This window comes from Gouania willdenowi, chromosome 6 (assembly GCF_900634775.1).
Source record: "Gouania willdenowi chromosome 6, fGouWil2.1, whole genome shotgun sequence".
NCBI lineage: Eukaryota > Metazoa > Chordata > Actinopteri > Blenniiformes > Gobiesocidae > Gouania > Gouania willdenowi.
Window position 1 is genome coordinate 25,272,064 of NC_041049.1, and position 14,346 is coordinate 25,286,409.

At 36.1% G+C, this 14,346-nt stretch overlaps 1 protein-coding gene across 1 annotated transcript in view; it reads left to right on the top strand.

Annotated features, from left to right (window-relative positions):
- The first annotated feature begins 1,843 nt into the window (after positions 1 to 1,843).
- Positions 1,844 to 14,346, top strand: part of mpped1 (metallophosphoesterase domain containing 1) — a 107,738-nt gene continuing 95,235 nt past the window's right edge. The window contains exons 1-2 of the mRNA XM_028451796.1: positions 1,844 to 1,948; positions 7,234 to 7,575. Coding sequence (XP_028307597.1) covers positions 7,394 to 7,575 — 182 coding nt within the window. The 5' untranslated portion in view covers positions 1,844 to 1,948; positions 7,234 to 7,393. The remainder of the gene's footprint in view (positions 1,949 to 7,233; positions 7,576 to 14,346) is intronic.

Sequence of the window (14,346 nt, forward strand, 5' to 3'; positions counted from 1 at the left end):
TACTCTTACATGTTAATGTTTCATGTTCATAAAGGATTCCTTACCCCTTTAGCACCAAAAGAAATTTGGAATATTACGTGAATATCTGTAAAAGTCACGTTTTTCTATTAGCTCTGTCTGCTAGCATAGCATCTCTTCTTCACTGCTAGATTAGCTGCATGCCAACCGACCACTGCGTTACCAGCGCCCTCTGCTGGTCCAAACAAATATCTGACGCAAATACAGTGCAATGACGGTTTTTTTTTTTTTTTTTAAAGTCCAATTGTTAAGGCACAAAATACATTTTCAGTTGCACTTTTAAAAAGAAAAAGAACTATTATGCAGTTTTGCATTGTTTACTATAGAACCAGAATTTAAATTAATAGGCTTCTTCTTCATTTGTATTATTCCTTTATTTATTTCATTCAAGATTTATTTTTAGTTAAATTGCATTGTTTTGAATAGTTTATCAAGGAATTCTTTTGACAATTAAAAATAAAAGGAAAACAATAGAGTATTTTCTAGTTTTTTCCCCCCCAAAAAAATAAAGGAATATTTTTGAGTCATCACTTGACTACAGTCCCATTTTGTAAAATAAATCATGAGAGAATCGTTTCGTGAACCCAGTATCGAGAATCGAATCGTATTGGGAATTGAGTGAATTGTTACATCCCTATTCTTTACATGATTAAAAAGTGCAACAGAAAACATTTAACAGTTTGGTGTTCACATTGGATGCTGACTTCAGCTCTGCTAGCAGTTTGTTTCACTTCTTTGCAGCATAACAGCTAAAAGCAGCATCACCATACAGGCACTCTCTATCTCATAAATGCTCTAGAGTCCAAGACATGACCAAGATCTTCAAAACGTGGTCTTGGGAACATGACAGATCTCGAGTACTACAACTAGTTTGAAGAGAAAAGATATATATATATATATATATATATATATATATATATATATATATATATATATATATATATATATAAATACTGTAAATTTATTAATTTTAAATATGTTTTATTCGCTAAAATAAAACAAACCCACGATTTCGGACATCTAAAAATAATAAAGCTTGGCACACACATGTTATTAATACTAACTTTGAGTTGTTTAATCCTCGCACATGCAAGCTCCTCCCCTCCGCCCCGCCCCTCTCAAAGCTAAAGCTAGTCTGCCAGGCTAGGCTAACACAAGGAAAGTTGTTGCTAGTGGTGTTGAAACATGGCAGGAGAAAGAGCAGAAATAAACACTTAATAAACACGTCAAATTCTCTTATATGGGAACACTTTGGGTTTGATGATGAAGATCTAGAGCAAAGACACATCACGCGCAAGAATTCGTGTTTTGTTTTGTGCGAAAGTGAACATACATGATTTTAGTGTTTGAAGGATTTTATTTATGTTTAAAGAATATATTTTGTTTTTTTGTACAAAAAAAAAAAAAAAAAATCGCTTTTTGGTTGACAAATAATCGTTTGAATGATCGTGATTTCATTTATGACTAAAGTAATAGTGATTATTATTTTTTCTAAAATCGAGCAGCCCTAACTTCAAGTAATGTTACCGAAAATGATTAAAATGTGTGTGTGTGTGTGTGTGTGTGTGTGTGTGTGTGTGTGTGTGTGTGTGTGTGTGTGTGTGTGTGTGGACTAGTAATTCTGTGTATTTTCTTTAGGGGCCACTCAAACTAGGATGTGGGCTGCATGTGGCCCCTGGGCTGAGAACTTCCCATGCCTATTGAGTTTAATATAGGCTTTATTGTTGAAGAACTTTTTGTTCTGATACTTTTTATATCACACCAAGGAATACAGAGAGAGAGAGAGATTGAGAGAGAGAGAGAGAGAGAGAGAGAGAGAGAGGGGCGGGTATCTCTGGTGTGCCACTCAGTAGGCTTTCAAACTGACCTGTTCGTCTCCTCCTGCTCACCTCCATCATTCCTGCACCTCCAGCACCGAGCAGCACACCCGGTAAGTAGCTCCAACCTCGCATGTGCGCACACACCGAGATAACTCTAGGATTCAGTCGCTGCGCTCTCAGGCTCCAACAGGACGGATGGAGCTGCTGCTCGTTCCCGGTGTCATCCAGTGCGGTGATCTGCTGCTTTCAGCACATTTCAGCTCCTTTTGGCTTTGGAGGAGCAACTTCTGATCTGTAGGCTGTAGTTGTTAAAAGAAGAGGAAAAGTTGAATTGAGCTTCAGTAGAACCGCGTAAAAGCTAAGAAACTTAAACCTGTGCCAAACACTGATTTACAGTACTCCTCCATCACTATAGAACCAAACATTTTAAAGTCTATACATTGTGTCAGCAGAAGATCATATAAATACACACAGAAAACACAAGAGCAAACCCAGCATTTTTTAAAAAAATTTTTTTTTAGAACAAACTGAGTCGAGTCATTTTGTATTTTCACCCTTTTTACATTTTTGAACAATTGTTTTTTTTGTTGCAGTACATAGTAAATATTCATATTTAAGAGGAAAACCAACACTGAATTATGACCGTTAAAATGCTTTAATGACACAATAATAATAATAATAATAATAATAATAATAATAATAATAAAGTAATAAATTCTTAGAGTTATTATAAAGCGACCCATCAGCTTTATTCCAGGGTCTTGGATTTTTTGCCTTTGCATTTGCTGTTATTACATCACAACAGTTTCATAGATAAAATGACACAGTCACAGAAAGTCAACTCTATTGTGTTTTTTTTGTGTGTGTAAATTCTATGTGTGAAAAAGAACAACTTTAACTTAAGAAAAACTGAAGAACAAAAAAAAAAAATTTGCTCTGAGAAAAAACTGGAATGGATGGAATTTTTTGTGTTTCCAAGATAATCAGTTTGAAGCTGATCAGAGAACAAGAACACAAAGCTTTGATATATACTGTATGTACTACTGAGCTTTTTAAAACTTTTACCTTTATACATCAGTCTACCATTCTGCTTCGTCATCTTAGTTTGGATCAGAATGTCCTGTGAAATTCTAGAAGAACCTATAAAGATGAAAACTAAGATATAGAACACAGAGTTTTGCCAAATAAAGAAGTACAATCTGTACCAAAAGTCTAGATTCAAACAGTTCAACTTCTCAAAATGCTTTTGTATGCTTTTGCAACGATTCACTTAATGCGATTCCCTGAGATTTTTTATCATGAAAAAAAAAGCACTTTGCTATAGTCAAATGTTGCCCTGCAGCTCATGAACGTCTCACTATTTTTAACTAGTTTTTGACTCACATTCCACTTTAACAATGGCTGGGTCATGGGAATTTACCATTGCAAATAATAATCTAAATACAGTGTTGTTCATGTCCAACAAAAAAGAAAGATTTATTTAAAATTGAAGTGGAACATGAAAAAAAAAAATCCTTTATCAACATCCAGAGCAGATGCAAACTCCTTCTTTCATATATGTATAAAATACATTTTTAAACCACTGACTGCATGTTAAACATCACTGGTACGTATTTATCAAAAACTGATCGCTGGGTTATGTTTCCCAAACTTTTTAGGGTCGGGGTAAACCCTGCCTTGCTCAGTCTGTAAACTGGATGGATGATGGATGGATGGATGGTGGGAGACAAAGCAGATGTGTGCTAATCTAGTCACCCTGTGCAGCCTCATCAGCTGGGCTGTGTGTGAAGCCAGTGTGTTCTGATCTCAGCATCTCCAAATGCTTTTCTTGTCTGACACCGATGGTGTGCGAAGCTGTCACTGTCACATCACACACACACACACACACACACACACACACACACACTGGCAGCCGTGCTGGGATTTGCCTGTGACAAACCATCGTGGTGTGAGGTGTGAAGCATGCGTGTGTGTGTGTGTGTGTCATGTCAGTGTGCTGTCAGTGTGTGAGGTTGTGGTGAATGAGCGATGGAGACAGAGACAGAGATGAAGATGAAGATGAAGATGGAGATGGAGATGGAGATGGCACAGTGACATCCCACTGCGGTCCAGGCGGACTCTGCCAGAGACGCCTGTCGCCAAATTATCACCTCCGTCTCCCATCATCCCCTCATCTCAGCAGCTCCCAGCAGTCGGCTGAGCCTCGACAAAATGAGCTTCTGGCACACACACACACACGCACACACACACACACACACACACACACACACACACACACACACACACACACACACACACACACACACACACACACACACACACACACACACACACACACACACACACAGAGGAACATGCTGTACATTAGAGCAAACAGGAAGTTAGACAACAAAGATGTAAAATGTCATTTAAAGAGCGTGGCTGCTCTGAAGGTGTAAATGTGATGCTGGGATGGTTTCTGATAGGTTATCTAGCCCGAGCTACCAGATGAACTTTATTTACATAGCTGGAGGGAAATCACACCCATGTACATTGTTCTGAGGTCCTCCTCACACTTTATGTCTCTCACATGTCCTCCTTCTTCTTGTTTGTTCTGCTACTGAATGGAAAAGCTGAATTATTCTTTTCCTCTCACACACGGTCACCAATCATGAAGTCAGACACATAAAGGTAAAAAAAATTGCGGGGGGGAGGGTAAAAAAGCATGATAGCTTCTTTCTGACGTGTGACGCTGGTTTAATTGACTCACTCACTGTTTGTATGTTGTTGTGTCGATATCTGGCTAATGTGTGGGCACTAGGCTCTTTTGTTGTCAAACTCATGGAAATAGAATTGATTTTGAAGAGTTTTTAGATGTTTTTTTACGTGCTCCATTTACATAGTCATGATTAGGTTTTATGCTAATTGAATTCCATTTTTTGCATTAGGGTTAATTGTATAATCATAATCATATGTGTTTAGTGGGATAAGTGTGCACTTTGTTCATTCGTTGATGACGGATTCAACCATGTATGTATTAGGGCTGGGCAAAAAATTGATTTAATCGATTAATCGAATTTGTTGATATAAACAATTTTTATTTTGCAAATTCAAGTTTGTTTTTTTTAATTTTAAATTATCATTATTTTTTTTCCACCGCATTTGTTTACCCTTTGAGTAGGCTATATGTGTGCCACAGGCATGTTTAATGTTTTATTTGCACTAAGCTGAGATGCTAAGGGAAGATTTTATTATTTTTTTAATTGTAATGTTATATGTTATAGAATATGTAGTTATCTGATTTGGTTTCACTTTTGCTTAAACCTGCATTAAAGCTTGAATTTGTTGAATGACAGAGCCTCATTTGCTTTTTATTTTGGGGATCGTTCTGTGCATTTTAACTCTCGAGGACAATCACAGCAATAAATTTGCACTTTTGACAATAGATCTGATGTCTGCAGTCATTTTTAAATGCATTAAAAAAAGAAAAAAAAAAAGAAAATTGAATTGAAACTCAAATTTTTCTTTAAAAGATCGGAGATTTTTTTCTTTTAAGGCAAAATTGCCCAGCCCTAGTGTGTGTGTGTGTGTGTGTATATAAAGAATTGGACTAAAAGTGTAGCCTGTATTCCAGCTTCATTAGTTCAGGTTTTTATATTTCTAACGTGTCGCGATGGGGCCTGATTTTAAATAAAGAGAGAGAAAAATAGTCAGATTTATTTTCCTTTTCAGAAAGTAAATTCCATTTAGTCCATTTTACATACATATTCTAAATTGTGGCAGAAACTATCCAAAGAAAACTCCCAAGCACAAGAAGAACACTCAAACTACACACTGAAAGGTCCCAGGGGTCCACTGTGTGAGTCAAACCTCCTTGCTGTGAGACATACATACTGCCCCTAATAAGTGTGTGTGTGTGTGTGCGTGTGTGTGTGTGTGTGTGTGTGTGTGTGTGTGTGTGCGTGCGTGTGTGTGTGTGTGTGTGTGTGTGTGTGATTGGGAATAAACTGCCATACTTTAATTAATCCAGCGCATTTTTCACTGAAAGCCAGTTAAATTTACTGATATTCTCCATCACATGCTAATGTGACAGAGTTTTTATACAAGGTTCTACGTAAACCTGCTCCATTAGGGACACTTTTGGGAGTGTTTCTCAAATGGGGGTACGTGTACCCCTAAGGTTACAGGATGGCACTACATGTGGTACTTGAGAGAGTGGAAAATTAACAAATAAAATGTGTTGGTCCCGTCTCCATGCAGGAAATGACTTGAAATGATAAAAAACTATAGAAATAAATCTATTCAGAAGCCACTAAACCAGTGTTTTCCAACATTGGGATTAGGAGTGTGATGATATCTCGGTACGGTGATATATCGCAATATTTTTTCCTCACGAACGATTATCGATATGCTCCCGCTAAGTATTGATTTTTTTAAAAAAAAAAAAAAAAAAAAACGTTTCTGCTTTTTTACTAAAATATATTGTTTACTAGAATATTGCACTATAATGATGTCACTGGTAAGAAAGACCCTATTTTTTGTTTACATAAAGCACTATTGGAGATACTTAATCATTTACATTGATATGTTGACACTTATTTACAGAAACGTTGCACTAAAATAGTGTCACTGTTCATAGGACACTTTTACAATTTATTGTCTTTCAGAGATATAAAATAATAATTATATTTTTTCACTTAATCTTTTTTTTTCTTGTTATGTCATAGATTATCGTAGATTGATTTCTGACCAATATATTGATAATCACAGTATCGTCATATTGTGAGATAATCGTTATTGTGAGCTTTGTATCGCGTATCGTATCGTGAGGTACCCAGTGGTTCCCACCCCTAATTGGGATCGGGACCCCATGTGTGGTCGCCTGAAATTTCTGAAAAATTTAAATACATTTTTGAAATGTTTTAATTAGTTTTATTATTATTTTTTTTTAATCACAATCTTAAACAACTGTATTTCTATAATTCCACTTTTTGAAATAATTGTAGTTCAACTAAAATGCAAAAAAATGTAAAAAAAAAAAAAACAATATCTCAGCTCAAACATCATCAAAAACTAATTCTATAAAAAAAATGTCTGGGGTCGCCAGAAATGATTGATATCAAATGTGTGTTATGACTCGTTCATTCCATCATTATGCTCTATAGTTGTTTTTAAATAGTTTTCTCAGCAAAATGTTGTAGTTGGATAAAAGGGATAATAGGATTCAGAAATAAGACTTAGAACACATGAATATGTAAAAATATGTAAAAGCCTTGGAATCAAATCTTTAGATTATAAGACGTCTCTACCACCAAAGCTACGACTGCCCAATCGCACACAAACTGATGTAAAGTTTGATTGTCAAATAAAAATAATATATAATAATTGCATTTCTGTTCCTTTGTGTCCCTCTAAGGAGCTGTTAAAGAATAAAGAAGAATGAAGCGTTGTTCTCTCCACTTATTTCTGTGACTGTGAGGATTCCCATCAGCCTTCTGTTCGCCCTCGTTTGTCCTAAAACCAAAACTACCAACAGCCGCTCTTTGATCCACCTGCTCCCTCTGCCCTCCGGAGTCATGGCCTTTACACTGTCAGAGATCATGGCGGCGAGGCGGCAGCAGCAGTCCCAGGCTCAGTCTCACAGCACGCGAGGCACCAGGTCATCAGTGGAGGTGGACGAGTACAGCACTAACCCTACTCAGGCTTTCACCTTCTACAACATCAACCAGGGACGCTTCCAGCCGCCTCATGTCCACATGTGAGTACATAACAAACATCCTGACATCAACGCACAAACATTTCTGTAAAACACAGATCTGTGTTTTACTTTGCATGATCACGTTATTATTTTTCATCTGGTTTTACCCCTAGATTTATTAAAATGCTGCAATCCAAGTATAAAATTAGCAACAATTTGAGATTTTTTTTTTTTTTTTTTTTTTTTTTTTTTGTAGGACTTTTCCAGCTTAGAAATATGTGTGGCTTCTGACATTTATTATTTATCAATTGCAGTCAACACCTCACCCTCACAGACATTTGTTGAGATTTGAGATCAAATATTTAAAAAGCCTCAATGTGACGCAGAGTTTTTATTTTTGCCACAGGGTCGTGAGTTTGACATATAACATGGGCAAATAGGTATATAATTAATGTATATACCAATTTTCATTTATATAATATCCCCCCCTTCCTCCACTAATGACAGCTAAATAATATGGATACATCTTCCCAACTAAAAGTGATTAGAATGATCATTGCTTTAATAATGATTAATAAATAGGCCCATTTGGAAAACTTTTATAGTCACTACATAAAAATGCTCACAGCTCAGCGTCAGCTCATCAAAAGCACATCTGTTCTGCACTTACGGGCCCCGGGACATCTTAAATGAGTGAGAACAAATATCACATGCATCATTATTGGAACCCTTAGTAACGATTCAGCTGCTCACCACACAGTAGGGTGGTGCTAGTGCACCAGTCTATAATAGCCGATACATTCAAATTATGAAGAAGCATGAAAAAGCGCTGACTGGGGATAGCAGCGGTACACAATGACCCAGGAGTTCTTTTCATTGTAACTTTAAAAGCATCGTATTGAGTTTTTATTTTCACTTAATGCATTTCACATAGTTAATTAGCAAATATCCTTTTTGATTGTATTAACTTAAAAAACATATATATATTTTTAAATTACTCATTCATTTCCAACTCACTTCTATATAAAAATATTAAATAATGATTATATAATTAAATAATATTCATATCAAATTGTCATTGTTTTGTTCTTTAGTTTTTATTGGCTTTAGACTCAAACGCCTTTGGCAGCAGCTCAATTTGATAATCTTTAATGAAATAATATTTAATTGTATGTGTTTACACACACTTTATAATATTTATTTGGGATTACAGCTTTCATTTCTTGTTTTTGATGACGTGTTGCTTATTAAACTGGATCTAGACTTGCATTTTTGGACCCTGAGCTCACAAAGGTTAAGAACCACAAAGCATCCGATTTTCCGTTTCAAAATTTCTCCAATTCCATTTTTGAGTTTGCCCATTTCTGCGTCATCTCTACGTCTGTTTTCACGTTTACTTGCTAAAGCTAGACATTGAAAAATTTGGCATGAAAAATGTGTGATATTGTCTTAAAACATGTGGGAGAGGGTTTAGTCTGTGCCATATAGCTATACATCCATCATATAAAGTCATGTTACATCAGTCCCTCTTAACACCCTTTTACAAAGGCAAATGTGTGTGTGTGTGTGTGTGTGTGTGTGTGTGTGTGTGTGTGATATTTTCCCTAAAACATGCATGCGAGGCTATTTTCGCTGTCATATTGCAATTTCTGCTTGATTTCTTTTTGAAAATCAAAAACAATATTACCATGTCCATTTGAGGAAGTGAATTCCAATTTCAACAAGCCATCGAAACAAAGTAAAAAAGTGTCAAACAATGAGAAACTGTCGAGGAAAGAATTCAATATAAGACGCAAGTCTACAAAATCATTAAACATGGGTTTTCAAAGGTTGGCATTTTGGTAAAGTGTAGTTTTGTGTGGTGTCAGTGTAGGAAGGCAGGATATGTAAGAATAGGCACGTACAGAAGGAGGCTTCATCTTTTCAGCTTTTAAGTGTTTCAATTTAAATGGAAAGTGTCAGTCCAAACAAAAGGCTACCTCACTCACTCACTCACTCACTCACTCACTCACTCACTCCCTCACTCACTCACTCACTCACTCACTCACTCCCTCACTCACTCACGTTTAAAATGTATTGTATATACGGGCTGGCAAAAATAAATAATCTTAATCTCTTGTTTTCTGAATACCATTAGACACAAAAACATATATTTAAAGAAACAACAACAACAACAACAATATATTTACATTTTACTATGGTTTTTGAAAGTTTAAAACGGTTCCTGTTTGTCCTACAGCTATATAACCAGGCACTAAAAGGTATCTCTAATGCATTCGTTTTTTTCAGTGCATTGAGTTGATGAAGAAGCAAATACTAGAGATGTTGGAAGAGTTAAACATGTGAAGGATTATACAATAACAATGTCAATATGAGAGTTTCCTGTAAACAAATATGAAAAAGTGTGTTAAAGGGTCTGATTTAAGTAGAAAATGTGAAATATACTGTATTAGCCAATCCTTAATATCACGTTCATACTAAACAATAAATTATAGCTGCTGTGCAGCAATGGCCGGGGCCAGTCAATTTTTGCCAAGATTGGTTCTCACGATGGCTGTGTGGTGGTGGTGGAAAACCCAAGTGCAGGGAAAGGAGGCAGAAGCCAGGACGTGTGTTAAGCAGGAGTCTGTATTTTAATGGCAGGGATACCTGGGAACACAAAGACACAACAGTTAGCACAAAAAAATCAAAATCATAAATAAAATAAGATTTACTGAAAAGGTATAGCTGAAAGAATACGACAAAGGCGAAACAAAAACAAACTAACAATGTTAACACAAGTAGATCGGTAGAAAGATGAAGAAGATGGCATTCTAATGTGCATTTTATATTAATTAACTCACAATTTCTGGTTCAATAGGGAAAAACTGATGTTTAAAATTGCCATTTTTGCATTGACTTCAATTGTTCATGAGAGCAGAATTCTGAACCCTATAAAACAAATTTTGTTTTTTGAGATAAAATTCTGATATTTTCCAAACATCATCTACAATGATGAGTTTTTATCTTTTTTTTTTCACATTTTGATAACACTTTATTTGAAGTTGTATACATAAGGCTGACATTATGCTGTCATTATGACATGATACCTGTCATTAGCATGAATAAGGTGTCATGAAGGCTGTCATTAAGTGTAGTTCGTTAGCCTAACCCTAATTAGTGGTCCAATATTAAAATGAAAACGGATATCGGATTCAAATTTCCAGATTTTCAGATATTTTTATTTTGTGTTATTTTATTTTTTTCAATTTATTTTCAATTTGTTGTATTCAATTGTAGAATACTGTAGGTATTATATTGAAGGTTGGTTAATAATAAATGGATCAGTTGTTCTCATACCTATTGTTGCTGACTATTGTTCTCTGTTTGAGTAACATCACTTTATCAAGCCTTTTCTAATATTCCACACTACAACATTTTATTAAAGAAAAGAGAGAAAGAAAAAAAAAAGTATGTATGATTCATGCTGATATCGGATCAATATCAGTATCGGCCGATACACAAGGCTGCAATATTGATATCATATCGGAAATGAAAAAGTGCTATCGGGACATCCCTAATCCCAATCCTTTGTTACCCTAACCCCAACACTTCCTAACCCCACTAGATCCCTCCACCTATCCCAAAAATTGCCAACATAGCTCCAAAGTAGGGCTGGGCAAAAAAAATCGATTTCACAAATTTGGAGATAGAAACGATTTTTATTTTTCAAATTCAAGTTTGTTTTTTTGTTTTATTTTTTATTTTTTTTCAACCACAGTTTTTTTTTTTAGTTTTTCGCGTTCCGTCGTTGTGGGTTACCATAGCGTGATGTAGCCAGCCCCCTTCTTTGTTTACATGTGTTTACCCTTTGAGTAGGCTATATGTGTGCCACAGGCATGTTTAATGTTTTATTCGCACTATGCTGAGATGCTAAGGAAAGAGTTTATTATTTTTTTAATTGTAATGTTATATGTTATAAAATATATAGTTATCTGATTTCTTAATCAGAAAATTTAAGCTACTGTGAAGGCGCTGTTGCACTTTTGCTTAAACCTGGGTTAAAACTTGAAATTGTTGAATGACAGAGCCTCATTTACTTTTTATTTTGGGATTGTTCCATTCATTTAAACTCTTGAGGACAATCACAGAAATAAAGTTGCACTTTTGACAATATATCTGATGTCTGCAGACATTTTTAAGTGCATTGAAAAAAAATTTAATCGATTCTCAAATTTTTCTTTTAAAAGATTTTTTTTTTTGGCCAAAATCGCCCAGCTCTACTCCAAAAGTGTCATAACACTTAATGACAGCCTTCATCACACCTTATTCACAATAATGACAGCGTAATGTGTCATTTATGTAATGTAAAGTGTTACCCACATTTTTACCGTTTAAAGTCAAACATTGTGATGAACTGATGAACTGATAAATCAAAAATCTGTGGGTCGTTTGTGTGGGACAATCTGAATATGTGACAAGTTTGGTGTCAATTTAGCAAAAATTGTGGGAGGAGTTAGGGTTTACAAGTTATACAGTTTTTGTGGAGAAAAAAAAAAAAAAAAAAAAGCTATACAGAGTGATGGAGTTTAAATGAGGCCATCTGACATGGGACTGGACCTTTGTTCTATATGTGATGATTGCTGGTGCATGAGAAATATGATTTCCTAGGAAGAAGAAGAAAGAACATATAGAATAACTATAGGTTCCCGATTCCAACATCTCCCTAAAAAGGAAGGTGTTTTTACAAACTCACTGCACAGGAATTACATGAACATGAATCCAACATGAAAATACATAACTGTGGCATCACAGAGCAGTGTATATTAATATAGATACACTTTTGAAGGATTGGTGTAAGGAATAATTTCTGTGTTATAGAAATAATGTAAAGTGCCCGTGTGTTTATTGCGGTGCTTTTTGAAGGTCATGATAATACAGCACTTCATAGCACAGTTAACAGTAGATTGACACACATTTAATCACACAAATAATTGTAATACTTTGTAATTATTTAATTGCTGCACGATGTTAACCTTTTGAAATGCACTTTTTGTTGAAATGGAGTTTGTGGTTTGAAAGTCACAATGAAGTCCTTTTTTTTAGTTTTTTTTGTTACGTCATCATGATTTTATGCATTTGTGAAAATCTTTTTAAGCATCTTGCAGCTTGAACAATGGAGAGCTGGTGAATTTGAGCCTTAAGAAGAATACAAAGTGTTATGAGCAACATATGTTCATTGTCTGATATAAGCTGTGTGAGGCTTTACTAGATCTAGCAGTGGTTCTCAAACAGTGGGCAAAGGGGGGGGTGGGGCGTGACGTCATAAAAGGGGAGTGAGACGGTCCCGCACCCCACCTAATTTATTATTTTTTGGTGGGGGCTTTATTACTTGTTACTTTATCGTTGCTGTTCTATTTTATGTGTGTTTTTTATGAGTTTTGAAGAAGAATCGCAGTTTTTACCTTTTTGAACAACTGACATTTTTAACTCATTTAGTTTCAAATTTTGTCTGGCTGGGGGTGGTGGTGAATATTTTCACAGAATATTTTGTACTATGACAATCGGAATCTTTTTTTTGTTTATAGCTTGTTTCATTCATCCATAACCAGCAGTTGAATAGATGCAAGTTTCACACATATCACCAGTTTGTGACAAAAAGCAGAGAAAAAAAGCATTTTTTTGAAAAAACCTGTCAGTGACTTTGAAGGGTTTTTTTTTTTTTTTTGCTTTAGTGACACCTCAACATTGGTTTCCTTCTATAAAACTACAAAAACAACACTGAGACAGGGCTTTTGATGGCAAAATTGTTATTATTTTATCTGTGTCAGAATTGAATGGTTTGCTTACTGTATTTTGGCATTCCTCCAGTCATTCTCGACACAACTTTCTCCTCCTCCCGGACATGCCGAGTGTCAGCGCTTGCCCCGTTTTTTTTTTTTGTTTTCTTTCACCATTGTGACACTCAATAGTCCACTTATTTCCACACATGGTCTGGTCGACTGTGCACTGCTGTGAGCTGCTGGGAACTTCAGCATTAACTCTCGTAGCTCCATTTTCTGTCTTGTAAAGTCTTTTCCTCTCCCTCTGAGCTCTGCCCATCACAGGTGATCTCTCATTCAAAGGTGCGCTGCTGCCACCTACATGTCACCAGTTGGTCACTACATCATTGTACAAGTTAGATATTCACGGCAGACCTTCGTCACACTGTCTCCTAGCAACCCCAGCCGAAGAACACTCAACGTTACTAAACCAAATAGCGTCTATAGTCGTGAATGGCACTCAATGAGTTAATTATCAAGTGCACAAAGTATTACCTGTGGGATGCATATAACTTTAACGAGTTAAAGAAACATAGGGCAGGATCAGGAAATCAGACTCCATAGTGACACCACGGTGGTTAGTGTAACTGCAGTCATCAGCCAAGCCGCCGCGTGGGCACGCATCAACTGGTTATCACCGGAGCACAGCTGATACTGTGATAAGCGGATGGCTACCCGACCGAACCCTGACAGGACCCGATGGCACCAGACGGGTTGGGTTTGGACAGATATTTAGAACTGAAAAAAATATATATAAATAAGTAAAACTGGTGGTTGGGTTTTGTCACATAGTGTTTTTTGCGTGCAGCGTTCTTCCTTTCCTGCTGCTGCAGCCACGGCTGATGTAGCACTGTAGAATGCAGCTTAAACTGTATTACAGTGAGAGCAGTGGTCCGCGGGGCAAGGAGAATGGAACACAGGACAATTATAAAGGAATACACCGTTGAAACATTCCTTTTTCTGCACAGGGGTACCCATTTGGCGTTAAGTTTTGATGCTGAGGGTCCTTAAGATGCTTAGAGTTTGTTCT